The sequence below is a fragment of the Crotalus tigris genome, unplaced genomic scaffold, assembly GCF_016545835.1.
Source record: "Crotalus tigris isolate CLP2741 ecotype Arizona unplaced genomic scaffold, ASM1654583v1 scf7180000022411.5474196:2289641, whole genome shotgun sequence".
In the NCBI taxonomy this organism is placed as follows: Eukaryota; Metazoa; Chordata; class Lepidosauria; order Squamata; family Viperidae; genus Crotalus; species Crotalus tigris.
Window position 1 is genome coordinate 1,806,402 of NW_024099112.1, and position 26,964 is coordinate 1,833,365.

Here is a 26,964-nt window from a genome sequence, read left to right on the forward strand (position 1 = left end):
AAATTTTATGAGGGAGACTCATAGTAAGTTGAGTCATAGTTATGAAATATTTCAGCCCTGCTTTAAATGCCTTGATTTGGTATTTTAATATTTCTTATTTTAGTTCATCACTGTAAATGCTTTATCTGCATTGCTATGTTTGCAGGCATTTCAGTGGGCATTCAACAGATGCTAGGTGCAAAAATGAAAAAATGGTAACAAGAACTACCTGTACAGGTAGTTGGTAAAAGAAAGGATACTCTTGGTACTTGAATGTTACCCCAGTTCTGACAATCTATTTGATCACAGTGCGTGGAATGGTATGAGTGTTAGACATACAGATTATCCCATTCCTTATCTCATACAACTAAAAATGAGCAAACAGCAACTTTGTCAATTTAACTTGGGAAGCTGTTTAAGGGTGAGAGGATGGAGGTCTATAGGTGGGTTTAAAAAAAGTAAAGATGGCAATTGCAACTGTGTGATCAAAGTTGTACCTTTTTTAAATTTGTGTCATGGCCACTAGCTTGATTTTTTTGAACCTTGGATTTCCCTGGAGTTATTCTTTGATTATACCAATATTCAAACATGATAAATAAATAAATAAGTACATAAGGGGAAACTCAGGTATATCTTTTAAAAATAGAAAGCAAAACACACACCATAGTACTATTATTAACAGACTGTAAAACAATATGTACAGTCATTCATGCCCTAGTTAACTCATGGCTCAACTAGTGCAATGTATTTACATGGATCTGCCCTTGAAAAATATTTGAAGCTTCAACTGGTCCAAATTTAGCAACAATGACAGTGATAGTCATGCATCTCTGTTATATACACTCATCAGTTCAAGATCCTCATGGAGGTTGTTGGGCTTCCAAGTGAGGTTCTATGGCAGATTAGATGTCTCTGAAGGAGTGGAGATGGAGCTGAAAATAGTGAATGAAAGTCAACAATTTCTGGTCAGCAAAGCTTTTCTGGATAAAGGAGAGGTTAAGTGATTGCCCACCTGCACTCTGGACCTCTCCACTTTGTGCTGAGTCTGTGGGATGGAGGTCCTGTGGTTTTCTCATGAATAGGTGGAATGGAGTTGAGGAAGAAACAGTGTGCTCACATATGCAGGTGCAGCCTTTTAAAGGACATTGAGTTTGACCTTTCTTAATTACTTTCAGATACAGTCAATTTACAGTTGAAAAAAGGTCTTTGAAAGTAACAAGATAAAAAGATAAAAGATGGGGGGAGGAGAAACTTTCATTTTCATCCTTTTAATTGACTTGCTTTTACTTTTGAATTATAAGTAAAAGAATGGCAATCACCAGAAAATCTGCAAGGTGAGGCAGAAAGCAACAAACAGCAAAGAGTATATATATAACCTAGAAATATTACAAAAGATGTCTGAAGAAATGGGGGCGGAATCTGAATCTGTCAAATCTATTAAAAGTGAGCTGGTTGCTTTTGAAGTGAGAATGGAAGAAAAATCGGTAAAGATGAAAAAACCTTACAAATCAAATTAAAGAAACTATATGACAAGAGAGCCAGTTTGGTTTAGTGGTTAAGGCACAAAACTAGAAAGCAGGAGACCATGGGTTCAAGTACTTCCTTAGCCATGAAAGCCGACAGAGTGATCTTGGGTTAGTCAATGTCTCTCAACCCAACTCACCTCACACGGTTGTTATTGTGAGGAAAATAGGAGGAATGTGTGTGCCTTGGGTTACTTGTCCAAATAATTCAGATGGGATAAATATAAATAAAATAATAAAATAAAGTTACAGGAGAAGTTAAATTAATGACAAAGTGGAAATTTTAGAAAATAAAATAGAAGTAATAAATAGAAAGATGGGAAAGGTTTTTAACAATGTGGCATTATTGGGACTGAAAAAAATTGCTTGAGATTTACAGCAGTTCTAGAAGATCCTGGAGAAGACACCAGAGAAAAGATTGTTCAATCTTCAACCAACTGTTTTTGGAATGGAATGATGATGATGATGTGAAAAGGAAACTTGATAAAGCATATGGAATCAACATGCAGTTTGCAAAGTTAAGAAATGTACCAAGGGATACTCTTGTGCACTTTGTCAGGAAGAAGAATAGAGATCATATTTTGCAGCGGTATTTTATTACCAGATTGAAGATTAATAATGCAGATGTGATAGTAGTTAAATAAATTCTGATCAGAATACTGCATAAAGAGGTTTTATTTTTTACTGACAAACTCAAATATGAAAAAAGTACAATTTTGAACTTTCAACTTCCACCCATTTCATGAATGGTTTTCTGTTGCATTTGTGCATCCAGATTTAATGCTGAAAAGCTGAGTGACAATGCAGATGCAACATCTCTTGGAAATTAATAAAAGTGGTCACATCTGTTTCCAGGGTTTGCTGCTGCAAAAGCCTCCCAGAAATAGCCATATGAGCCTGGGAAACGATATGGCTGCTTTAGTAACTTGATGGCAAGAAGTCCTTTGCGCTCTGAAGCAATTGTTTGGGATCGATTCCACTCTTAAAAGCATTGTACAGGCCTACTTTCTTGTCCAAACTCTTCAGCTTTAGATATATTCTGTAATTCAGATTCAAATATACCCTATTCCCTTAATTTCTTTAATCTAATTTCTTTGAAATATTATTTCTTATTCCTCTCCTTCACTCTGCATAATATTACTTATGCAAAAGGGGATATATGATCACTATAAATGTACAATCCAAACTATGAGTTAATATATCATGTAACTACTTCCAGGGAGTTCTTCTCCGTTAGAAATCCTAATTTTCAGTACTCTGCAAAAGCTGCATTGCAAATGTTAATACAAGCAGCATAGTTTACATTGTTGTAACCTTAATTTTATTTTAGGACACATCTATCTGCATGTTAATTGCCTACATGGGAAGTCACTGGTCACGCTAAGAATTTTCCAGTTATGCAAAAGCAAGAAGAAAAAAACATGCTTCTGAGATTCTGACAAGGTGAATGTCACCTTGTTCCAGTAGATTAGAAAGTTTTGATTTATATTAACTTGGCAAAAAAATAAAAAATCAGAATAGATAGTATAATTTAACCAAAAGTGGTTCCATAGTTACTCATATTAGTTGGATTAGTTATTTTTTATAATAGGGTACACTTTAAAAAGCTAACATGTACCATGTAATATAATCTGTATAAATATTTTGTTATATTTTCATTCAAACATTCCTGAGAACAGATCACATAATAAAAAAGAAATCCAGAATTAAAATTCAGAATATATGTCAAAATGACAATCAATTTAGTGTATAATAATTTTCTGTAAAACTTCAATAGTTTTTTAAAATATGGATTCATGTATCCACAAGGATTTTGCAATTCTTATGAAGAGATCAAAACTGTTGTTAAATGTGTTTGTTTTAAAGAAAATTAGAAAAGCTGAATAAAACGGAGAGTTGAAAGTGCTCAATAGAATAGCTAGAATTTAAGGTTGGTCATCAGTTGACTCAGCTGTAAAGACCTATACTGCTGCTTCAATTTGAACTTGGGCCATAGAATAAATTTGCATTCCAGATGACAATGTCACAGTTTATGCTAATCTGAAATGCCTTTTACAGTTCTTTTTTAATTTTTTTTATTTTTCCAAAAATAAAATACAAATTACAGAATAATGAAAAACAACAAAAAAGCAAGAATTACAAACAAAATACAGAAAAAGGAAAAGAAAAAAAAAGTTGTATGCAACAAATATAAAATTAACAGTAAACCCTACTTATTTTTGTATATGGTGACAGCTGTTTAAATTACATTCATCAGTCAGCATTTATGTAAAACATATTATGCAATCATAATTTTAAATTAGAAAAATTCATTAAATGTGTGTCTGGACAAATTTTGTTAAAAAATATCTAAAAATATTTCTTCAGCAATGCTAAAGTGCAAATTATTGTTCCTATGGTTTTAGAAAAAAGATTGCACTTCGGTAAAAATTACTTCATCTAACTGTGAATGTTACTCACTTATTAACTTATCATTTGCAAAACTGTGGAAGTGACTCATTGGCCCTACTTGCTCTTATAGATATATTTAAAACCTTATTGAAACCCCCCCAACACAAACACAATCATTTTTCTTTATGTGGCTTCTCAATTCAAGTACTAACAGTGATGGAGCTAGAACAACCTATCTCTGAAGCCAAAGAGCACATCCTTGAGTTTGATTTAGAAGTTAACAGATCTAAAGTTATACATTATGCTTCAAGGAACTTTTAGCCTCCATCTTTCCAAACTACCATTTAAAGATACGAAGCTTGAATAACAGAAACACAGGAAGTTGTTCTTGAAACACAGTTGGTTCCTAATACTATCAGCTGAGCTTATTTCAGCATCCTATCTCAGTGCTTCCCAGCCTTTTTGGTACCAGGGGCCAGTTTTGTGGAAGACAATTTTTTCAAGAACCAGGGTGGGGTGGCGATGGAGAACACAACCTAGATCTCACACATGCATGTGCAGTTTTGCTCGCCCATTGCTCACCTCCAGCTATGCGGTCTGGTTTCTAACAGGCCATGGACCTGTACCAGTCTGCAGCCTGGGGGTTGGGGACCCCTGTCCTATCTTACTGTATTTTCATATAGAGCTACATTGTTGCGGGGAGAATGAAAAAAAGATTGATGCAAAATAACCCTGGAAACACTCAATTGGAAAAGGAGAGTCTCTGACAAGCAGAAGACAATGCAAGTTGTAGCTCTTTTGAAAAACATTGTTGGTGGGCTCTTATGCTGTAAGATAATAGATCACAAACATATCATCATTAGGACTGAAAACACAGAATTAACTTCTTCCACCGCATCCTGTATTCTTGTATCCAGAAAGGATCTTGTCTGCAAGCAATGTTCTTATACTGTGAGAGATCCTGCTCATTCAAATGGAGTCAGGATTTAGGCTTTATCCAGATGCTTATGTTATTTATGATCAGCGATTCAGTCTGAGTGTTAGTTACCAAAATGTGCACACAGTCAGGGTCAGAGGCAGTACTATTCTCTAGGTTCTGCTTGTCAAAATTTCCTTTGTCAAAGTGCCCAATGGTGACATAGTTAGCACAATGTGAGCTTGATGTATGCAGTTTATGAGTGCCCAATGCTACAACCCCATCATGGAGATAGCTATCTGGGTATTCTTGAGAGCCTGTATGGATCTGGATGCGGAAGATGGGGGCAGCCCGTTTAAAGATAACTGTGAAGGAATTGCCAGAAGAAGGGGCCTTACCCCAAAAGTAGCCTATCACTCTACTGTAAGCCTTCTGGGGTATATGATCCAGAAATGTTTCAATATCGGTTACTGTATCTGCTGGGGGATTGTCAGGGAATTTAGAAAAATCCTCTTCGAAGTCTTCATCTTTCAGTTTGTTTGGTGTACCATGGAAGGAGGAATAATGACCAACGTGCTGGAAAAGGGATTGCCTGACACGAATTTCCTCCTTTTGTGTAAGCAGGAGACGGAAATGCACAAAAAGCCAATCACAAGGCATCTCTTGGTAAAAGAGCATGAGGAATCGAGCAAGCTGGGGGATGTCACTAGAATGGTAGAGCTTGGCAATGTAACCAAGTTTGGAAAATTCCAGAGTGACCCAAGAGGTGTCCTCCTCGGATACCAGAATTCTTCTGATTACTGTGAGGAAGTGTTTGGTGCAACGGACATCATCCTCAATCATGAGGTAGTAGGTGGAGAGGTTGGATGCAAAGTTCATGAGGTAAGCATAATCAACATTCTGTTTTGATCGAAAGCGGACCCGATCCTCAGGATCATTAAAATTCCTTTTTAGGCCTTCCAAGGGAGGGTAATACTCAAGAGGTGTGTGGATAACTACTAGGTTTCTCTGATGGAGCTGATCAGGAAAATTTCTGGCAATTTCCAACGCCATTTGAGAATTCCATTTATACTCTAGATCTGTTAAATGTACCACTACCACCATTTCCTCCAGCTCTTCTTGAGAAGATTGTTCAAAGATGGATGTCAGGGTATCCAGGAGATAGTCCACTCTCATCCGCTTGACAGAACAGAGTCCTAAAGTCAGAAACTCTGCAGTAAAAAGAAAAAGTATATACATCTTGTAAGTTTGAACCTTGCAAGTCACGTACCTATTTATTCTGTATATTTGCAGTCTTAATGTAGCTGGTATATGCATCAATCAACAAGAAACCCAGGGCATTAATTAAAAATGACTGTCACTAGTTTTAGAACAAACAAGGAAAGTAATTTTGCACTCGTGGAAATTATTACAAGAGAGGCAACAACTCTAGTTCTAGTAATTTTAAAATATTTAGACCAATTCCATGTCCAGATGTAGAGGTAATGATTGCCTTTATGTATGTTTTCAAAAAAAGTTATCTTATGCAGCAGAGGTTTTATTATGTTCTTATTGTGTATCACTTTCATACATTGCCTTTCCAACAAGTCATGCTTGTTATAGGATTATGAAAATTGAATTCCTGTTATCTGTGGTATACGTGGAACCTGATTGGAAAGCCTGGGCCACTTAACAGAAACAAGAATCCTGCAATATAATAAATCTGTTAATTTCAAACATGTTAGGACATATTTTGCTTTTGTCTCCTTTAAATATTCCAGGAAAAAACTAGAGCTACCTGGAACATCAATGCATTTCCTTAAGATGCTTTGAAAAATTTCACTGAGTTTATAATATGCAGCTAGTGGTTTTCTGGCCAAGTCAGATCAGAAACAAAGATAGAAGGAAAAAATGGTCCTCCACAATAAAAGTACAATAAACAAGGAGCACAAACATGGGGGAGGATGAAGCTGATTAGAGACCAATAGCTGCATACTTCTCGTTTCCATCAGCAGTGCAGGTGGCAATGGTTCCATAAAGGCATATTTGGCCAGGTGCCCACAACATAGACCCACAACCCAGAAGTACTGCTTTATTCTTCTTAAATCAGACTCTGTACCCTCTTCCTTTTATATTTCATAGGCAGTAGGAAAGACATAAAAGCCAGTTTGGTGTAGTGGTCAAGGCACAAGGCTAGAAACCAGAGACTGTGGGTTCTAATCTTGCCTTAGGCACAAAGCCAGTTGGGTTACTTTTGGGCTACTTAATTTCTCTCAGCCCTATGAAGGAGGCAATGGCAAACATTTCCAAAAATGTTGCCAAGAAAACTGCAGGGACTTGTCCAAGCAGACTTCAGGAGTCAATACTGACTCAAAGGCACCACTCATACCAAAAAAGGATAGATAAAACTTTTAGTACATGCCTGTTCCTCTGCTTGCACCCTTTCCTCTCCTTAACTATTGTGAGATATAACCAAAATTCTGATTGCTAAAGGAAAGGGGAGCCAAATTATAAATGAGCCACTGAGATGGAAATGAGATGCACCAACCAACTGCATCCTCTTAAGAGTCTGAGCAATAGCAACAGCCTGTTTCCACTTGGAAACAGAAACGAGGAAGAAAGATCTACCATTACACACTCTGCTCTATTAGATCTATTATTCACTGGGTGTCAGCATGAGGCTACCACTGAGCAGAAAAGCAGTATAGTTGTCCTATCTATCGAAATAAATCGGCATGAAGATTATTGTTCTCTTGGAGTACTTTTTGATTAAAGATAGGAACAGTGCTTTATTTTTGCTTCAAAAATCTTAGCCATCACAAAGGCTTGCCTGTTTGGATGTCCTAAAATGAATTCCACTTATCTTTGGAGCTAGTCCTCGAAGTTACAACTGTTGCACCACCTCTATGGTCACTTTGTCGCAATTCAGGCACTTGGTAACCAGCTTGCACTTACTAGGGTTGCAATGACATGATTGCTATTTGCAAACTTTCCAGCTGGCTTCCTGTAAGGAAAGTCAATTGGAGAAGCAAATTTCGTTTAACAACTGCATAATACGCTTAATATCCATGGTGATTCACTTAATGCCTGTGGTAAAAATGATTGTAAAATTGGGCCTGGTCATTCCTTTTATGACTGCACTAATTTACAATAGAAATTCTGGTCCCACTTGTGGTCATAACTCAAGAATTACCTGTACTGATCTGCTTTTTCCTGGTACTTACTTTTCCGGAGTGGAGGCAAACCAGCAAGGTAGTCATAAGAGATATTCAACGTGTTGGTGGCATTGATAAACATTCGGAGGCTATAAACGGTCCAGTGAGACACAGTATGGTGCAGACCCACTCTTTGAGCCCACTGCTGAACATCGTTCTGTGCAGAAACAGGCAATAGTAGTAAATGTTCACCCAATCAGTGCAGTACTTTCTATGGCTATGACATGATTTCAGTAAAGCAGGAACTTGTCATTGTCTCTCATTGCAGTGCTGCAATATAATTATTTTTCTGATAAGAAAATCCGCCCATGCATTTGGATTTAGAAACTAAAACACAAAAAGCCTCTCTGAGCTTCCAACGTTTAATAAACCTTTTTTAAGAAAGAGAAACTCAGAATAACAGAAATGGAAAGGACCTTGGAGGTCTTCTAGTCCAACCTCCTGCTCGGGCAGGATATCCTATACCACTTCAGACAAATGAATGTCCAATTTCTTCTTAAACTTTTTCCAGTGTTGGAGCATTCACAATTTCTGGGGGAAAGATATTCCACCGATTGTTCTAAATATCAGGAAATTTCTCCTTAGCTCTGGGTTGCTTCTCTCCTTGATTAGTTTCCATCCGTTGCTTCTTGTCCTTCCTTCAGGCGCTTTGGAGAATAGCTTGACTCCCTCTTCTTTGTGGCAGCCCCTGAGATATTGGAACACTGCTATCATGTCCCCTCTCGTCCTTCTCTTCATTTAACTAGACATACCCTATCCCAGCAACTGTTCCTTATGTGTTTTAGTCTCCAGTCCCCTAATCATCTTTGTTGCTTGTTTTCTGTACTCTTTCTAGCATCTCAGGCAACCAAAATTGGAAGCAGTATTCCAAATGTGATCTTACCAAGGCATTATAAAGTGGTATTAACACTTCACGTGATATCTCTCTTCTCTTCTCTCTCTCCCTCTTCCCTCTCTCTCAGCAAATGTGTTATGTTACACTTACCATCGCAACCTCTTCATGGTGCCAAGAAGCCAGATTCATGATGAGTAGCAACACAAACAGAGAAAAGGCTGTTGCAAGTGATCGTTTCAGGGAACACCTCATGACACCTGACACTTTGGAAAGAATGTGTTGGAAGCTAGTGAGTCTGCAGGCATTCAATTCTCACCCTGTCACCTGGAAAAAAAGAAAGGATATTATAAACATCTTCTCAATGTCCTTACACACCACAATCATACTGGGTCAGACACAAACTGTATTGCCAACACATCTGTATTGGAGGTAAATCAGGTCCCAAAAGTTTAACATCAGTTAATTGTAAATTGTAACATTTATCTTTGTTAGTATAAAAAGTACAGTTGATAAAGAAACTGGGAAATGTAAAAATGATTCAAGTCAAACATTTAATATTTATTTGTTATGTATATGTAGGGCTGTGGGTCTATACATGTGTTGTGTGTCATGTATGTTTAGGTGTGTGTCATGTATGTTTCACTTTGAGAGGGGGCAACTAAATTTTATTTTTGATGTGTGCCGTTTTGCCCACAGGAAAAAAAATTACAATAAAGGTTATCTTATTTTATCTTATGAAATTTTATTGACAGTCTTGTCAGGCAGTTTACTATTACAGAAGTGTCAAGAAGACTATACAGAAGATGCTAACAGATATCCTTCCAAAATTCAAGAGCTTCTTGCATCTACAAAATAGATTATTTATCCAACAGATTATTTATCTTTGCCTTTTCTGCTGCTAACTTTGAAATATTGAATTTTTAGGTATTTATTGCCAGACCATGGCAAACTCTAAAAATCTGAGGCTTCTCTGAAGGGAAAAAAACCTTTGTAGGAGGTCTCAGCTTTACAAAGAAGGGCATGTCAGGATATTTAGTCTGGCCAGGCAATTGTTCATAAGCATATTTTATTGAGGGAATTTTGAAAAAATGATTCTGCTAATGAGATTTCAAATTACCAGTCCACTCAACTCACAATACTTTTAATCTAATCCTGCCAACTAAATTCCCTTTTTATGTCCCTACAGTCCCTATTCAGGGACAGAGTCAAGCCCTAAGATATCCCATACAACAACAGTCTAGGACTGGATCTTCTTCAGCTGTAATTGAAGCAACTAGATTTGTGATAGGCTGCATTGAGGACTGTAAAGAAATTGTGAACCCAGTCACTTGGAAATTTGATAAACTGTTTGTTTCCAGACTTCTTAAGGTTAAATCAGTCAATGTAGTTAGCAGCAGTTTAATTCTGATGAAAATATTTTTATCAGAGGAATTTCAGTACAGTATTTCAAGCCAATGCTAATTCACTTAAACTGAACTGCTGTTGCTTTATGTTGTGAGAGATCAGTGGTAAACCCAACTCTTGGTTTTCGGACAGGAAGTTAGTAGTGGTTTTGAAGGCTATTCAAAGTGTTTCTGTACAGCGTTATCTCAAAGTCAAGTTCCTCTTTGAGCGGTTGTTCATCTAATTTATAGGTGGCTCAATGTGTTTGGCTATAAAAATACACATTTAATTTAATTACATTCAAACAGGTTTCATTCATTCCATCCATCCAAAAGAGACTATAAAAAAGCTGAGAAGGAAACGAAAAGACCAGAATGCATCCTCTCCAGCAGCCAACATCAGATAAGCAGGCAATTAAGCAGAAAAGAAATACTCTAATCAAGGAACTATCAAGGAGAAAACACTGTATATACTGGCAGGGCAAATTACTGTATATAAAAGTAGTATAAACTGTCTCATCCCAATGATTTTTTGCAGTTGGCTAATGAAATGCCTGCAAGCAAACAATCAAACTCAAAGAGCACCCAGGACTTCACCATCCAAAATAGATTTGTGTAACTGGGTTTGCAACAACAGGGGAATAATTTGTTAATTGTTTTACAATAAATAATTCTGTTATTTTAATTTGAGTAGATTATTTGCTATCCCTCTGTCAATGTAGTTAAACTCTGTTATTAGAAGAGATAAGCCAAGTTTTTAATATCCTCTTTGAGTTAAAACCATATTCTGCTATACACTGCAGTTAGTGTACTGAGTCACACATTGGCAAACCATTAAATAGATAAAGCTCTGCAGTAAATTATCTTTCTTGGTTCAAGCAATGAATAAACACACTCCTTAAAATAATTTTATCAGCAGTAATACAAGTCACGATGATATACCTATATAGACAGATATTATAAGATATTGACTGCTTGTTGATGATTGATCCTATGAACAATTTCTGGGTGTTATGAGTTAGCAGGTAGTTGAGTGCAATTCATTCAATATGAAGAAAATTCCTGAAGTAGAAGAAAATGAAAAACAATCCAAATTTCTATTGTTCTTCATGGAAGGTATGGGAAATATTAACAACAGTATGGATAAGATTTATATTTATCTTTAGATTTTGAGTCAAATTCAATTACAGATTACTTCACAAATACAACAATGTGACAAATTTATACAGCTGTAGCAATAAAACTTTCTCACTCCAGAAACTACTCCTATATTGAATAGCTAGGTATATATTGAAAGCATCTGGAAGCTCCAAGTAGTGCAAAGTGCAGCATATTGAGCTGTTTTGGGTCCCAAAAGAAGGGCACATGAAACATCTCTGCTCCATGAACTGCACCAGTTGGCTTCTGGGTCTAATTTAAGCTGCTGATTATGACTTATAAAGCCCTACATGGCATGGGGCCAGGCTTCTTATGGAAGCTGCTTCACTCCATTACATTGGCCCAGCCCACGCAGTTAGGCAGGGAAGGTATGTTGCAGACCCCATCAATTAAAGAACTCTGGGCTGGCAGGATCTAGGAAAAGAGCCTTCTCTGCCATTCCCCTGCCCTATGGAGTATTCTTTCCCTGGAGATGAGGCGGCCTGTTCTTTAGGTCTTCCAAAAAGGAGCCTTGCATGGGGAATCCAAAGAGCACAAAATGGAGTTGGTCCAATTCTCAGACACTGCCTGGACAAGTCCCTGAAGTTTTTTTTAGAGGTGGCTTAGCACTGCCTCCTTCCAAGAACTGAGAGAAAGTGACTAGCCCAAGGTCATCCAGCTGGCTTTGTGCCTAAAGCCACATTAAAACTCATGGTCTCCTTGTTTCTAGCCTGATGCTCTAGACTTCTGCTATTGACCAGATTTCTGGATTATGAGGATAAGAGATAGTGGGAGGAATATAAACAGTTATCAGCAGCGAATTCTGATTGGGAAAGTTGAGATGGAAGCAAGGCACACATCCTTATTGAGTCTAATAATCTTGATGTTAAGGCTGAGACATGAATACTTAATCCTGCATAGTGTCTTCCTTGACCCATTCTGGGTCACTGACTCACCATGTTTACTGAAACAGAAGGATATCAAATTGGATAATACAGCACAGAAATTCCTTTTCCTGGTTTTCCAATTGGCATGTCCCAAAGATGCTTTTTTAAAGGCAACTGTGAGAATCTCCATAAACATTTTTCAAATGGCAATATTCCAGAAAGCAATGACAAAGACTTGTAGGAGCCTGTTAGCCAAGGAGACTTTCAGTGGTGCAAAAAATGGATTTATTACATCATAGTTTGTTGCAGGTCTGGGGAAATATTAGAGATACCTGAAATACCATCAGTAACAAAAAAGATTCTCTTCCCAGATATAGTATCCAGTCTGTAAAAGCAGGTCTATAAAGCCAGTCAAACATATCTTCATGAAGACCAAAAAATGGGGGTCATAAACTAAAGGTATCCCTGAAAGTGGAAAAAAGGAATCCAATAGAGCTATGGAATTTCCACTACGAAGCTACAATAGGTTATTTGTGGGAGTCTAGCTAGGCATTTGATTGACTGAGCATACTATGGTATATTTATTCCTAGAAGTGCAGAAAAGACTGCATTATAAGTGGGAAGGTGATGATTCAGGATCGGTCACTGTCTAATCCATGAGTGGAATTTTTCTCCATTCAGGTTATTGGGCAATTAGAAAGGCGAGATAAAGTGGAACAGATCTTACTTGTTTCAAAAACTGAACTAGTGGTATAGTACATTGGGTTTGTCTTCAAGTCAGAGATATGAAAGCAAAAGAGGCATTTTTTAAATTCCATGTTAGATATTCAGAGTCTTAAGAGTTTCTACAGAGGTTATAGCAGTTATTTAAAAAACCCTGAACTTTATTTCGACTGTGTATAGTTTCGGTCTCTGATGCAAGAGAGAGAAATCTGGTCTGTCTGCTTCTCTAGGAAGGTTTGATTATATATTGCCCTTGATCCAATAAGATATTCATGATGTATTGGTTGCTGGGAGGTGGCTTTATGGAAATTTGCCTTTTTTTTTGAACTGAGTTTATTAAGTGAGGTAGATGGAATATTGCCATTAAGAGAAATGATAAAGTACTTTTGAATTATATTTTAATTAACAGAGGTGATGTTTTGAAAGCATTAACTAATACTATAAACTGGCTGAGTGTGGTGACTTGTGTGCAATTCTATGAAGAAACATTTTTACAAGAAGTGTCAACTGAAAGTCACAGATGGTGTAAAATATTACCCGTGTGGTAAGACAACTGTTTGTGTGAACTTCTCCTTTTTCCTTGTGTAGCCTCAAGATATAAACTTCTCTGTTTTAGTGTGTTAAAGGTAGATAAGAAGTCATCTATTAGGTTAAGCGTGGGCAGCAAGCTGTATAAAAATGACACCCTGGGAGTAACTCAGGGTTCAGAATCTGTCATGCGAATGCTCTGAATCATTGTACACAAATAAAGCCTGTTTTCTCCAACCCTTCATGGTCTTGTCTTCTGATGTAAGTATCGTGATTTTTTCCACAACAAAGGAGGAGCTACTCATGAAGTATATTCAATGTCATTTTTCCTCCTCCTCCTTGCTAGGAAGGCTTTTTACTTCCCAGTCTACCCTATATCTCTGGAATTCTTTGAATAAAGATTGACGTTAGGCAGGAATCTCTAATTCTCACACCAAATCAAGCCATTTTTGTAAAGGATATATAGTAGAAACCCTCAAAGAAAAGAAAATGACTGTTGACTCACAAAAGTGGAAAGGAGAGCAGGGTTGAAACTTTTAACTTTTATAGAAGGAAATATTCTGAATTGCTATTAGAGAGAGATCTGTATGCATTGGCTTCCTAATTTTCTGCAAAAAAACCTATTATGCTAAATTTCTTGGGCCAGCTTGGGAAGAATTTAATTATCATAATCTGATATGAAGCCCTGACTGGTCATTCATCAGAGTATAGCCACAGTCCAACTTTTATCTTTTAACCCAGGCAAAGTCAGGATTTGCTGAAAGTATAAAAGCTACACTACTGTTACTTGTTAGTATCAAGAAAACTGAGTTAAACATTAATAACCTGCATTACAGGTTATTATTAATCTGAAGAACCTTCAAACAATCCCTATAAATTGGGAGCAATAGCATGATGCTGGACCCCAGATGGTCAAGATTTCAACCTCAGATTCTTATTTAAAAGGAATTTATTGAAGTGTAGGCAGGAAGCTGAATTCAGATGACATTTATGTTGACAAATAGCCTGCAAGCTTACTGGAAGGAGTTACCTCCTTTCAATCTAGTGGCCTTAGTGGATATGAGCTCAAAGAAGTGGCATCTGATTGATTCAGCTACTTGCTACTAATACTTTGAGAAATTATTTTGAATTAGTACATTACTTCAACTGTTTGATTGATTTTTATAATATTCTGTATGCTAAAACAGTGTTTCTCAACCTTGACAATTTTAAGGCATGTGGACTTCAACTCCCAAAATTCCACAGCCAGCATTGTTGAGAAACACTGTGCTAAAAGAACAACATTACCATCAGCTATAAAAAAGAGGAAGAGGAAATCACCAAAAGTCTCATCACTTACCCACTGCCTTAGGCTATTTCAAACCCTGTTGTATTTGTAAGGTTAAATACATTAATGGTTGGACATCTACCTATAATCGTAATTAAACTTTTGTATTTTCCTATAGCTTTTGCCAAAAATAACATTAAAATATTGAGAAAAATAATGCAATCATAAGAAAAACCTCCATATATCTAATAGGGTAATATCCTTATTATACCAACTCAACATCACGTATTGCTTTGCTTGCCATCTTGCCAAATACTACCGTATATGGATTTGAACATCAGCAGTTTTTTCATCCCTACTGCCAGCCCATTTTTAAAAAATGCAACAAATCATCTCTTAATAGTTTCATGCAGACAGTGGAGAGACAAAGCAATAAGCCAACAGTGTTCTAGAATTAGCCATTCAATAGGAACAGACTGAGTGCTAAGGGATACTTCCAGTACTTAGCCCAGGCAGCCTGTTTGAAAAGGATACCATAATGCAGGGAAATAGAAAGACACTGAAGTTTCTAAGAGAAGCAACTGAATCTCATCCACCCTGCCTGTTTCCTGATACAACCTATCTCAGGGGCTGGCCAAGGGAGCAATTGTTGAAAACCAGGGCTTCAAGAAGTGGATTCTTGAAATGGGAGTGACTTCTACTTAGTGGAATTGGACTTATACTAGATACACATGTTCAGGTTTATGCTTTGATTAAAAAAAACAGAGGGAATAGTACATAGAGATTTGCTAAGGCAGAACAAAAGCTCTTTCCTCATGTATATGTTTTAGGCTACACTCATAGGCGGATAAAAAACTGATCCCTTTAGATTTGTTCTGCAAATAGCTGTTTCAAAAGAACAACTCAGCTCTTGCAATGTTAATTGCTACTTGAGAAGCCCCACAAGACAACTCTTTATTACAGTCCAACATCTTTCATTTCTCAATTTAAAATTTAACAGAAATATAATAAAAATATCCCATTTATAAATGAGGCAGAGGTTCCATTAGAACAGGGCTTTTCAACCAGTGGTACAGATACCACCTGTGGTACATTGGCACCTGGCAGGTGGTACGCGACCATCCTAGAAAAGTGGTAGCGGGGGAGGGGAATGAGCTGAACCGCTGGCAGCACTGCACAAGCCTGAGTGAGGGATGGCTGGAGCTGCAGGGCTGTCAGGGCTCAGCGGAAGCGCCAGGATCAGTGCCGCTTTCCAGCTGATCGGCGCTTCTTTGGGGCTGTCAGGGCTCAGTGGAAAAACCAGGATCAGCGCCAGGCTCCAGCTGCAGCTCGGTGCTGATCCTGGCGCTTCTGCTGAGCCCAGAAGAAGCACTGATCAGCTGGAATGTTGAAGCATCTCCAGGGTCTTGTGATTTACATTCAGATGCTTGGCAACTGATTCATATTTATGACAGTCACAGTGTCCCAGGGTCATGTGAAGAAACCTGCTGCAACCACCCAGCAGATGGTGGGAATAAAAACCAAACACCCCCCACCCCACCCCCACTACCAATCCTCAACAGAAACGCTCACAACAATAAAAACCTCAAGTTTTTGATACCTTGCTAGGCAACTGGTGGTTTTTGGATATTGCCATATCCTAAAAGTGGTATAATGGGTGAAAAGGTTGAAAAGCCCTGCACTAGAACATTCTAATGCAGTGGTTCTCAACCTTTTTAATGCCGCGACCCCCAACTGGTCGTAAGTCGAGGACTACTCAACCGGTCGTAAGTCGAGGACTACTCAACTGGTGCAACACCATTTGCAGAATGGGACTTTTGGCGGGCTCAGCAGGGCAGAGACAGCCTGGACAATTCCTATTGGCTTTCGAAAGCCAATAGAATAAAAGGGAGTAGCACAGCTAAGGAAAAGGGGGAAAAAATGGCAGACTGCGTTGTTTGGCGACCCCCGTGAAATGGTCGTTTGACCCCAAATGGGGTCCCGACCCACAGGTTGAGAACCACTGTTCTAATGATTCTAGAAAAAACAGAATTTGATTATTTTGTTATGTAATATCAAGTGCTTGTCTGATAAAAGAAAAAAAATTGTAAGTTTCTGTGTTAGAAATATTGTAAAGCTGATATGTGTTGAGGTTCACCCTGAGCTGTAGATGGCCCCCACCCTGATGGTGTTTTCAGAGGGTCTCGAAGCCCAAGCTTTGGGTGAGGGGTGACTGAAGCTCTCTTCTAGGTAGCGTGGGTTTGCTTTTGGTTGTTGCCTTGTTTGTTGTTCTTGTTTTTATTACTGTACTATTTTATTGTTTTTGTGTATGCTTTTTATTTGTGAACTGCCCAGAATTGCTGGGAGGCAAGCAGTGTAAAAATTTAATAAATAAAATAAAATAAATAACAGTTCCTCATGAAAAAGCTTATGGAAGAAAAAAACCAATGCATCAATAGTTCTGACTGTTGTCAGTCTTCAAAGACAGACACATAATGTTATACTGCTGAATAGCCCACTAGAGAGCACAGAGCAGATAGAAATATTTGGGCTTAGAGATTACTGTCAAATATTCAGACAGAGTCTTAACATAGCTGGCTGTTGGGTCAATAGGTGATTTGTAGTTATGCATCTAGCTAGAACAGATGGGTAAAATTATAATTTCCATCAGTATTTGAACATGAAAAACTTTACTCTTCTATCGACTCTCAGTAATTCTGAGTCCAGTCAAAATACAGCATAAGTCATGTGTCTTGTTGATTGAAACAGAGCACTCAGAAATAGACACTGAAATGAGGCAAAGTTGGACTTTATTTCTAGGTCTAATAGAGCTCCACCCAGCAATTTGACCATAAAGGGCTTCAGGGCCACTGTGACAATCCTGTCTCCTTGTCTATAAAAACAATCTTAGGAAAAGGTCCTGGTCTTCAGGCAGTAAAATTCAGCAGCCAGTTAGCACCTATTTTTATTTACAGCAATTAATCTATTCATTAATACTACTGCTTGTATATCCCTAGTTGGTTAGTGAAGACCATAATCTTCAACTTTAATTATTTAATTACAGGCTAAGCCCCCGAAACCAATATTGACTCTTTGGGCTCCCCTAAAGCCAAATAGGGACTAAGATAGTATCACTAGGTTAAAAACCTAGGTTAAAAAGTTGAGCATTGGCATTAAACTGCAAAGACAACCAGGCTGAGCCCGAGGGGTCAAATGCATCATCAGTCTCAAGTTCCTTTGCACCCACAAGAGATCTAAGTCCAGCCCACCTTGTAATCTGTTGATTCTTATCTACCACAAATTTGCTTTGACCTTTAGTAGTTCAAATTCTTGTAAGAAAATTAGCATACAATAAACCTGATTTCCTGTACTTGACAGGAATCTCCAACATTTTATTTTTGTATAACTTTGATAACTGTCAACTGTGGAGTTCTTATGTTTATCGCACAATTTATTATATTAATGCAAATAAAGTCTGCTTATGCTCCAATCATTTAAAAATTAGACTGTTTTTGCAATAAAGGGGAATAGCAGTGCCAGAACTGTTTTACCCACATCAACATTGGATTTAAGCATTTTAGCTGAAATAAGATTGGTACTGGAAAATTTAAGCCCTTTCATTTGGTTGATTTCTCAATTTCTGAAGCACGTACAGAAAGTTAGTTAGATTGAGAATCAGCTACTAGATTGGGTACAAGCTGATACTGAGAGCAAGCATACAAAATTTGGGAAAGAGCTGCCAAAGTTCTACTGGAATATGACATGCCAAACTACGCAGTTTTGGAATCCATAGACTAGTGCTTGATACAAGTCAGAATTTGGCTATACTCTTACCTCTGGGGGTGTAATTAGCTGGTCCTATATGCCCAGCCTCTTTTTATCTTTTAAAAGGGATTTTATGCTTTTATTAATTTCCAGAAGCAGAGGACTCGCTTTATATATAAGAATTCCTAAGGAAGTTGTCCACCTGCTCAAATCAACTTGCATATTAATGTGTTTAACAGCTTCCTTCTGGTAGGCTCTGAATAAGATTCTCAAAATGAGCAGTGACAGAAGGATCAATGTCACTATCTATCCCTAAGCACTTTATTAGACTCAATAAACTACACGAGTCAACATTCAAAATCAACAGTAGATCCTGACAGTAAGCAATTCCCCTGGAGGGACTCTGTTAACAGGTCCGCTGAAAATATATAAATCAAGGCAACTTTGCTCTTGCCTTCCTTAGAGATGTGAATAAGCACATGTCAAAAAAGTAACTTTGATGATCTAAGCTCCCAGATGAACGTTTAAACAATTAATGGTAAACAAATGCTCTATCTCATACCAGATACTTTTAAATCTGAGATAGCAACTGTTGAAGGGAAGCTAACATATTTAGAAACAGGTTGTATATTTTGGAGTTTTTCCGAGGTTTTGGAAAAGAAGTAGGGCTAGGAAAACTAAAAATGGACAAATGACCACTTACTTCGAGAAACTGCTGCTGAATTTAGTTAACTTCCCCCAGCACAAACCGGAGCGCCCCTTCCGTCTTTCGGGCTTCGTGCAAAGAGCAATCCGAAGAGAGGCGGCTTCCCCAACGCCCTTGCGGGGAACCTCTCGTCTCCCCTACCGCAAAGCGCCTTTCCGCCGCTTTGTCCAGCAGCCCAACCCCGACGCAAGCCGACCTTTCTCCCAAGGAATGCAGACCTCGCCTTAACGCTCCTGGATTTAATTGGATGTTATCTCAACACAGACACGTGTCTAGAGTCTTGCAGAGAAAATAGCGTAAAGGCCCGCGAGATTTATGCACTTCGGTGCAGAAAAAGAGAGCGGCCTACCCTGCCGCGCGGTCGGCAACTGTGGGCTAAGCTCGAGATCAGAAATGGCATCTCTTCCGAGCCCAGCCTGACTTTCCTAGTAATCCGTCATGCCCACGCCGAGCAGATGGCGCTGGCTCCTCAGGCGCGACGCAGCACTTCTTTCTCCGCCGGCCGGGTTCTTGTTCTCTCTCTCCTTGAACTCCAGCCTCCGAGGAGCCGAAAGGCGCCGTATCTGAGGGAAACGCCGACCTTCGTCTTCCTCATTTACTTCGTCCTCGGCGAGACCGAGATGGCGACTTCCACTTAGCCTTGGCCCTTTTCCGCGACGCGCAGCCCACCAGGGGACTAACATCCACTTAGGGAATGTTTGACGGGAATCGTTACCGTTGGCCAAACCTCCGTGCGCAGCCTTGCTCGCCTGAGGAAGAAAAGCTCGGTGTTTCGAGGTGGCCTCGTGGAAGTGGATGCCCCGAGGCTCCCCCGCGTTTCGCCTCTTCCTGCTTTGATGAAGCATCCCCGCAGCTCGTTGAGCACCGCCCGCCTTTGGGCCCACCTTCTGGGCGCCGCGGCTACTCTTGTCTCTTCGCCAACTTTAAAGCGGCTTTTCCAATAGGCACACTAATTACCGTTTCTTCTCTTTCCTCGAATGTGTGGGAAATGGCAGAGGGGCCAATCCTTGCTAAGGAACCTTCTGACCAGCCTCGCTGCCTCCTCTCCTGCGACGCTGAACTCCCAGCAAGTTGTGTTCCTCTCCCCCCCCACCACCATCTCTCCCCACACCTCCCGCATCTGCTCCAATACGACTGAAATCAGTGGAGCTTAAAGGGAAAAGTTTCCTGGGAAACGATAGGAAGTTTTTTCTTCTTCTTTTAAGTCAGCATCTCAATCTGGCCTGCAACTTTTGAGAGTCCCTACTTGGCAGTTCCCATTCCATGGTAAATTAGGTGGAGTCAAAGGGATAAAAACGTGGATGCACATATAGTTCTGGTTGCCAACTCCTGCCAGGGCTTTTTTTGTCATAGAACGCCCAGAATGGAGTTTGGGCACCTTTTTTGGATGGAACCTTGTAGAGTAGGCAAGGCAGGTTATATAAGTGTGTGAGTTCCCACACCTTTTTTTTTTTTTTTTTTACAAAAAAAAAAGCACTGCCTGTAACTATACTCATCTTTAATTGGGATTGGGCATCACAGAGCGCCTTTTCCCCTTTACATCTTTTTGTTTGTTTGAGCCTGACTTACCATGATGTGTTTACTCAAGGATTGGGATCGTAATGATGATTTATGGTTATCAACTATGATTTGACAAACCAAATTTGAAACAAACAAATACAATGTTTGTAATCCTGTATTATTTGTCCCATATATGTCTCCTCATTAAATTCTCAGGTAAATGGAATTAAGATGTGGTACCAAATCTGCAAGTGCTACAAAATGTTTCCTTGGTCATTTTCCAAAAGTTCAATTTTTGGAAAATGACCAAGGAAACATTTTGTAGCACTTGCAGATTTGGTACCACATGAAATTTAATTTCTAAGTTTCTAATGCCAAGCAAGCCTGATTAGAGTCCCTGACCTCCTTTGGAGGGAAATCTCTTTCAAATCTAAAGTCACACAGAAAATTTAATGAACAGGTAGGAACATACAGAGAAAATGTATGCTCTTTGCACATATAACATATCAGCATGTATACTCTTTGGCTAAATTGTTTCTTCTTGTTGCTTTTCTTCAAACATTTCATTCCACTCCCAACCTCTGTGTTGACATCAAGATGTGAACCAGGGTGCACAAGTAATCCTTGCTTACTGGCTCCCATGTTTCAGCTCCCATGTTATTAATGTTATCAAATTATGACAGTATATATAAAAGAAAGCCTTGCCACCAATCCTCACATTTATGACTGTTGAAGTATCCTGTAGTCACCAGATTGCCATTTAGATACTTTCTAACAGGCGTACATTTACAACCAATACAGCATCTCAAAGTCATGTGATCAACATTTGTGTGCTTCCCAACCTGCTTGTGACAAATAGAATTAATGGAAAACGCAGATGTAAAATCAGAAATTGTGGTCAGATGATATTTTACTTAATGAGTGAATGGGAAGTGATGTTTAAGTCAAGTTACATGATTTCCAATTGTGATACTTAGTAAAACAATTGCTGGTACCACTTATAATCACTAAACAAGGACTACCTGTACTTGGAATTCTTCATGTTTCACCTGCCCATCACTGCTTTTATTCCTATCACCCACTCTTCTAGTTGAATTCCACTGTGCACACAATAAACCTGTGGGGAGACACTGCACATTATTTACAGTAAAATTCTGAAGCCACAGAACAGAGTTGCTATAGTCTCTGTGAGCCTTCCAGTCATATTGATAATCCTGTATTAAATTTATTGGCAGAGAGAAAAGAATCTACTCCAGTAATGTTATCCATTATGGGAGATGAACATAATTGCATAATAAGTCTAATCGTGCATCATGCTGCATCTTTCATAACAGTTTATGAAATCTTATCTTTCCTAAATTAGGCTTCTGACTAGAGTGCTCCACCCTTGTTCTGATTTTTTTCCCTAAAATCTGTTCACTTGCACTTGTCTTTAAACCTTTGAGTGATAAAATAGAACAGCTTTCAAATCATATTTGAGTCATTCAAAATACTTCTAGAATCAAGATAACAATTATCTACCTCTGGTTTCTAATGGACATTAAACAAACTTATAGAAAAAGAAATCTCTTTTGATTGAACTTACCCTGAAAGAACTTTATATACCTTACCTTGAAAGAACTTTATATAAGACACTGGCTATTTTCTCTTTTATACCAATCAAAAAGGGCACATGGAAAAAAAAAGTAATGCTACATGCATTTGGAATAAGAGTTCTCTGAACTATTGAGCCCAAAGAGGTAAATTATAATGATATAGTTTAGAATGTATTGAAAAGGCTATGTGTTCATCTAACTTCAGGGATCATACCTAGTGAGTGCTCCTCATGACAGTGCCCCAAATGTTTTTTCTATAGCAGTGGGACAACTGTTTTGAATTTTTTAGGAGAAACAGATTTATAGACAACTGAGTTTAAAAAGCCATAACGTAATGAGAAATGCTTAATATTTAAAATAACCTTTTCCAACAAGACATTTTTCATGTTTGGAATGGATTGGAAATTCTAGGAACTGTAGTGCTAAAATATCTGGAGAAAGCCATATTGGAGAAAACACATTTGTAAAGTGATACAGGGTATGGCAGAAGCAAGATACTTTATGACACTTATTAGCAATATTACTAATTACCAACCTCTGATGTTTGCACTAGTGCATGACATTTCAAATGCCACTGGGTGTTTGACAGGAAAAAGAAAGAGAAATTTGCCCAATTTATCTCAGTGAGAAAATGTCATTGAACACCTTTCCCCTGCTATAATAATCCCAGTAGCAAGAATAGTCTCTTGTAACGATGGAATAAAAACTATAAATTGAATGACAATTGAATAATAATAGAAGGGAATATATGTAGCTCAGAGTTGAACTGTTAAGTCCTTGGTGTTCTCTGGGTGAGCAAATCCCATTCACTAAAATTGATCTTACACGGAGAGCCCCCCAGGACTCCATAATTGTAATATAAGTAGATTTGAGAGTTTTGTTTGGTCTTCTTCTTCTTGTGCCATATCCATTATCGGACGATGGCGATCATGTTGGTGATCCTGTTTTTATCAGCAGCGCACGAAAAAGTGCTGCTGAGTTTTGTCCAAATCAGTCCCTTAGATTTTGAAGCTATGATGTTCTTCTTCTGCCTGAACCTCGTTTGCCTTCAGTCTTTCCCTGGAGGATTAAATGGAGTATGCCGTAATTTTTCTGGGTGTCGTATCACATGTCCGAAATATTCTAATTTTCATTTTTTAATTGTTTTGATGATTTTCCTTGACTTTCCCAGGCCGCTTATCACCTCCTCGTTTCTGATCTTGTGAACCCAGCTTATATGTAACAGCCACCTGTAAATCCACATTTCAAATGCTTCTAGTCCAGTGGTTCTCAACCTTTCTAATGCCGTGACCCCACAATATAGTTCCCCATGTTGTGGTGACCCCCCAACCACTTATAATCACCGGGTGCCAGGGGCGTGGCCAAAGAAAAGGGGGAAAAAATGGCGGACAGCCTTGTTTGGCGACCCCCATGAAATGGTCGTTCGACCCCAAATGGGGTCCCGACCCACAGATTGAGAACCACTGTTCTAGTCTCTTCAGGTGGCCTTCTGTCAGAGATCAACTCTCTACTCCATAGAGCAGGATAGAAAAAATATAGCATCTGACAAGTCTGATTTTCAGTCTTTTGTTTGGTAGGCACACTAAAGTGAAACACAAGGTAACTAATGTTGCATTTTTATTGCACATTACGTGACATATCTTAATAGTTCTTAATTCAGTTGGCACCATGGATCTAAACTATCATTCCTACCTTTGTTGTACAATAATTGGAGGCGTCTACAAGATTGAAGGTATTGCTAAAATATGCCATGAGCTCTGACCCTTTTATATATACATGTGATATCACAATACATGTACAAAGGGGTGGAGCTTGTATTGTGACACTACTGTTACAATTTCTCCCCTCCCCTTTGTAATTTTTTCAGTAATAAAAAAAGCTAAAAACTCCTATTTCCAAGATACATGTTTGAAATAGCAGCTGTTGATGTAATAGTTTCGATGTGCCAAGGAAGGTTGTTCAGAGAAACATCATCTCCTGCTTTTGGGGCACTGCTATTGTAATTCTTGGTCAGATTTTATATGTAGAATATATCTTAAGCAGTATCACTGTATAAATCAAGTATGTGTCCTTTTGTGATTTAATAAATGTCTCTAAGGTTTAACTAGCATGTCATGGATCACACCTTTAAAGTAGATTTACAAGAAGTAGAAGAGAGAAGGACACAGCTAAATGTAACTTAAATTGAATCATAGAATCCTAGGAAAGACCCTTGGAGGTCTAACCCCCTACCTGGGGCAGGAACCCTTATATCATCCCAGACAAACAATTGTCCAATATTTTCTTGAAAACCTCAGTGATGGTGCGCCCACAACTCCAGGAGCCAAGCTGTTATAATATAAATTGAATTTATATTATAGTAAATTCCATTTTTAGAATGATTCATCTGAGTTATTTAGAAACAAGATAGAAAATAGAGAGCAACATTCATATGAAGTAAGTAATGAAAAAACATACACAAAACATGACCATTAAGTATAATTTACAAATATCACTGATTGGCAGACTGCTGTAGCTTCTTGCCATTTTATTCCACTTTCACAGGATGTACTAGGAGTTGGTAGGATAATTGACAGAGGCTATTTATGTGAATGCACACCATGAAAGGGATCAGATTATTAAGTAGCTCCAGAAAAGGCATCAGACTAGAATAAAAAGCCCCAAAGTATTATAAAAGAGAAGTTTTCTTTTACCAACTCAGTTATCCCTACTATGATGTTTTGTAAACTAGCCTGATTTTTAAAAACTTTAAACATGTTTTTTCCTACCTCATCAGAAGAAGTCTTGAAAGTCTCAAATTGGATTATATAACAAATATGCACAGTGCAATACTTGTGAATAGGCTTAGACTTGGTGGTGCTAACAGTTTAATGCCTCTATTCACATAATTGGTCAGATGATCTAATGCTGGAATTTGCACAACATACTAAGCTTACTTAGTGTTAACATTGGTTCTATTTTTTTCTGATCAAAATCTTGTTAGCTTGATTCCTATGTATTGAGCAACCTAGAAATGGATTAATTCAATAAGTATTAATTCGTTTCATTTAACCTATGAGTGAATTTTATATTATTATGATATTATTATTTTTAGTATTAGTATTGTTTAACAATTTGGAGATTGTATTGTTCAATAATTAGGATATCAACTTGTTTATGTTTTATTATTATGTTTATTTTCAATTTGTTTATATTTATGTTAAAGGGGAGTTAAAGCTCATTATGGACTTGGTTATTTATATAGTTGGTTAATGTTAGTTAGATTATGATTATCATATTTGTAACCCTGTACTCAGCTCTGGGAAGTGGGGGAGGGAGAGGGGGGGTTTGGGTGGGTTGATTTTGGTTTATATTGTAATTTTTATAAAACTTTTTAATAAAAAAAATAAGTGTATTAATTCAAATACACAATCATTGCATAGTGCTTCAGGGCATAACCCCGTTCTTCCACCCTACACACACACATGTCCACCCCAGATAAGAAGGTTGTCTTACGATGTTTGGCTCAAAACATCAACCAGGACTTGTCTACCGATTACCAAGAGTCAAATTCAGTTGCAGGGCAACAACTATTATCATGTTGCTTGCAGTTACAAAATGTCTCAGTTCTGCCATATGACTGCTGAAACAGGAAACTGCAGTCTAGGGGCAAAACTCAGAGAGAGTGTCTTTGTTCCCCTGGACCTTAATTAATTAAGCTCTCCCTGTAATTGGAGAAGCAGATACAAGGTGTAGACAACCTACAGATTCCTTATGCTCTGCAGCAGTAACTTTCTCCTTGTATATGCCTATTACATGAAGTATTTTCCACATTAAATGCTATAATTTATATAGTTACATGTAAACAGATAATCCAAATCACTCTATTACACTTCTATGCATATGCCAGTGTAGATAGGAATGTAAGTGACTTAATTCTAACTCCACTTGGAGGCGATGAATACAACACTGCTTTATATTAATATTATTCACAATAATTAATTTGGATCATCACGGTCAGAGAAAAGAGCCGTAAAGAAGAAACTCAGCTCATGATCTTAAACATTTTCATATCAACTTAAATTTCTTTTCTTCGTAATCATGCTTGAAGTTGTTATATCCCTGGCTCTGGCAGAAAGTAAAAGTAAAACACTTTTTATGGTGTGGAGCTTCTTTTTTCCCATGTGGCTCCTTCTTCACAGACCAACCTTTCCACCCTGGTGTCTTTTGGAGGTAATGACCATGCTAGCTGGGAGTGAATACCAGAATCTCAATATACTTGGGGTATTCCCAGGTTAGAGAGGCATGGTTGACAAACCCTAGTCTTCAACATAGATAGCCCTCCGGATAAAAGTTTGAATCCAAGTTATTTGTTCCTCTCACTATATCGTTTCTGGTTCTGCAATTGTTCCCTTGCCTCTTACATTACACTATACCAAGTTCAGAAGGAAAAGAGACACTTACCTGCTCAACTTTTGGGTGATGCTGGGAACATTAAAAATTGTGGCTGGGCTGCCTTTGAAAAACACTTCAGTCTGTAGCACAAGAACTGTGTGAGTTATCGGTGTAAAAGATAGCTTCATATTGCAGCCTCAGAGGTGCTCGATTCCTTTGACTAACAAAAGAAATCGACCAACTTGAGCAGAGGAGTGGATAGAGTGAATGCAGGGCTGCCCAG

The 26,964-nt window shown here is 38.2% G+C and overlaps 1 protein-coding gene across 8 annotated transcripts; it reads right to left on the bottom strand.

The window, feature by feature from the left end:
* Positions 1-2,159: 2,159 nt before the first annotated feature.
* LOC120297010 (alpha-1,6-mannosyl-glycoprotein 4-beta-N-acetylglucosaminyltransferase-like) lies at positions 2,160-26,964 on the bottom strand. 8 transcript variants are annotated; one of them, XM_039319128.1, is made up of 6 exons: positions 26,751-26,964; positions 24,540-24,635; positions 21,735-21,829; positions 8,989-9,162; positions 8,013-8,160; positions 2,160-6,020 (listed from the first exon to the last, which is right to left on the bottom strand). In XM_039319128.1, exons 4-6 carry the CDS (start codon positions 9,088-9,090, stop codon positions 4,873-4,875), a joined length of 1,398 nt encoding a protein of 465 aa, XP_039175062.1. In that variant the 5' UTR covers positions 9,091-9,162; positions 21,735-21,829; positions 24,540-24,635; positions 26,751-26,964; the 3' UTR covers positions 2,160-4,872. The 8 variants fall into 8 exon arrangements, with proteins under 8 accessions (XP_039175062.1, XP_039175061.1, XP_039175068.1 ...); XM_039319127.1 differs by having other exon boundaries at positions 24,000-24,635; XM_039319134.1 differs by lacking the exon at positions 24,540-24,635.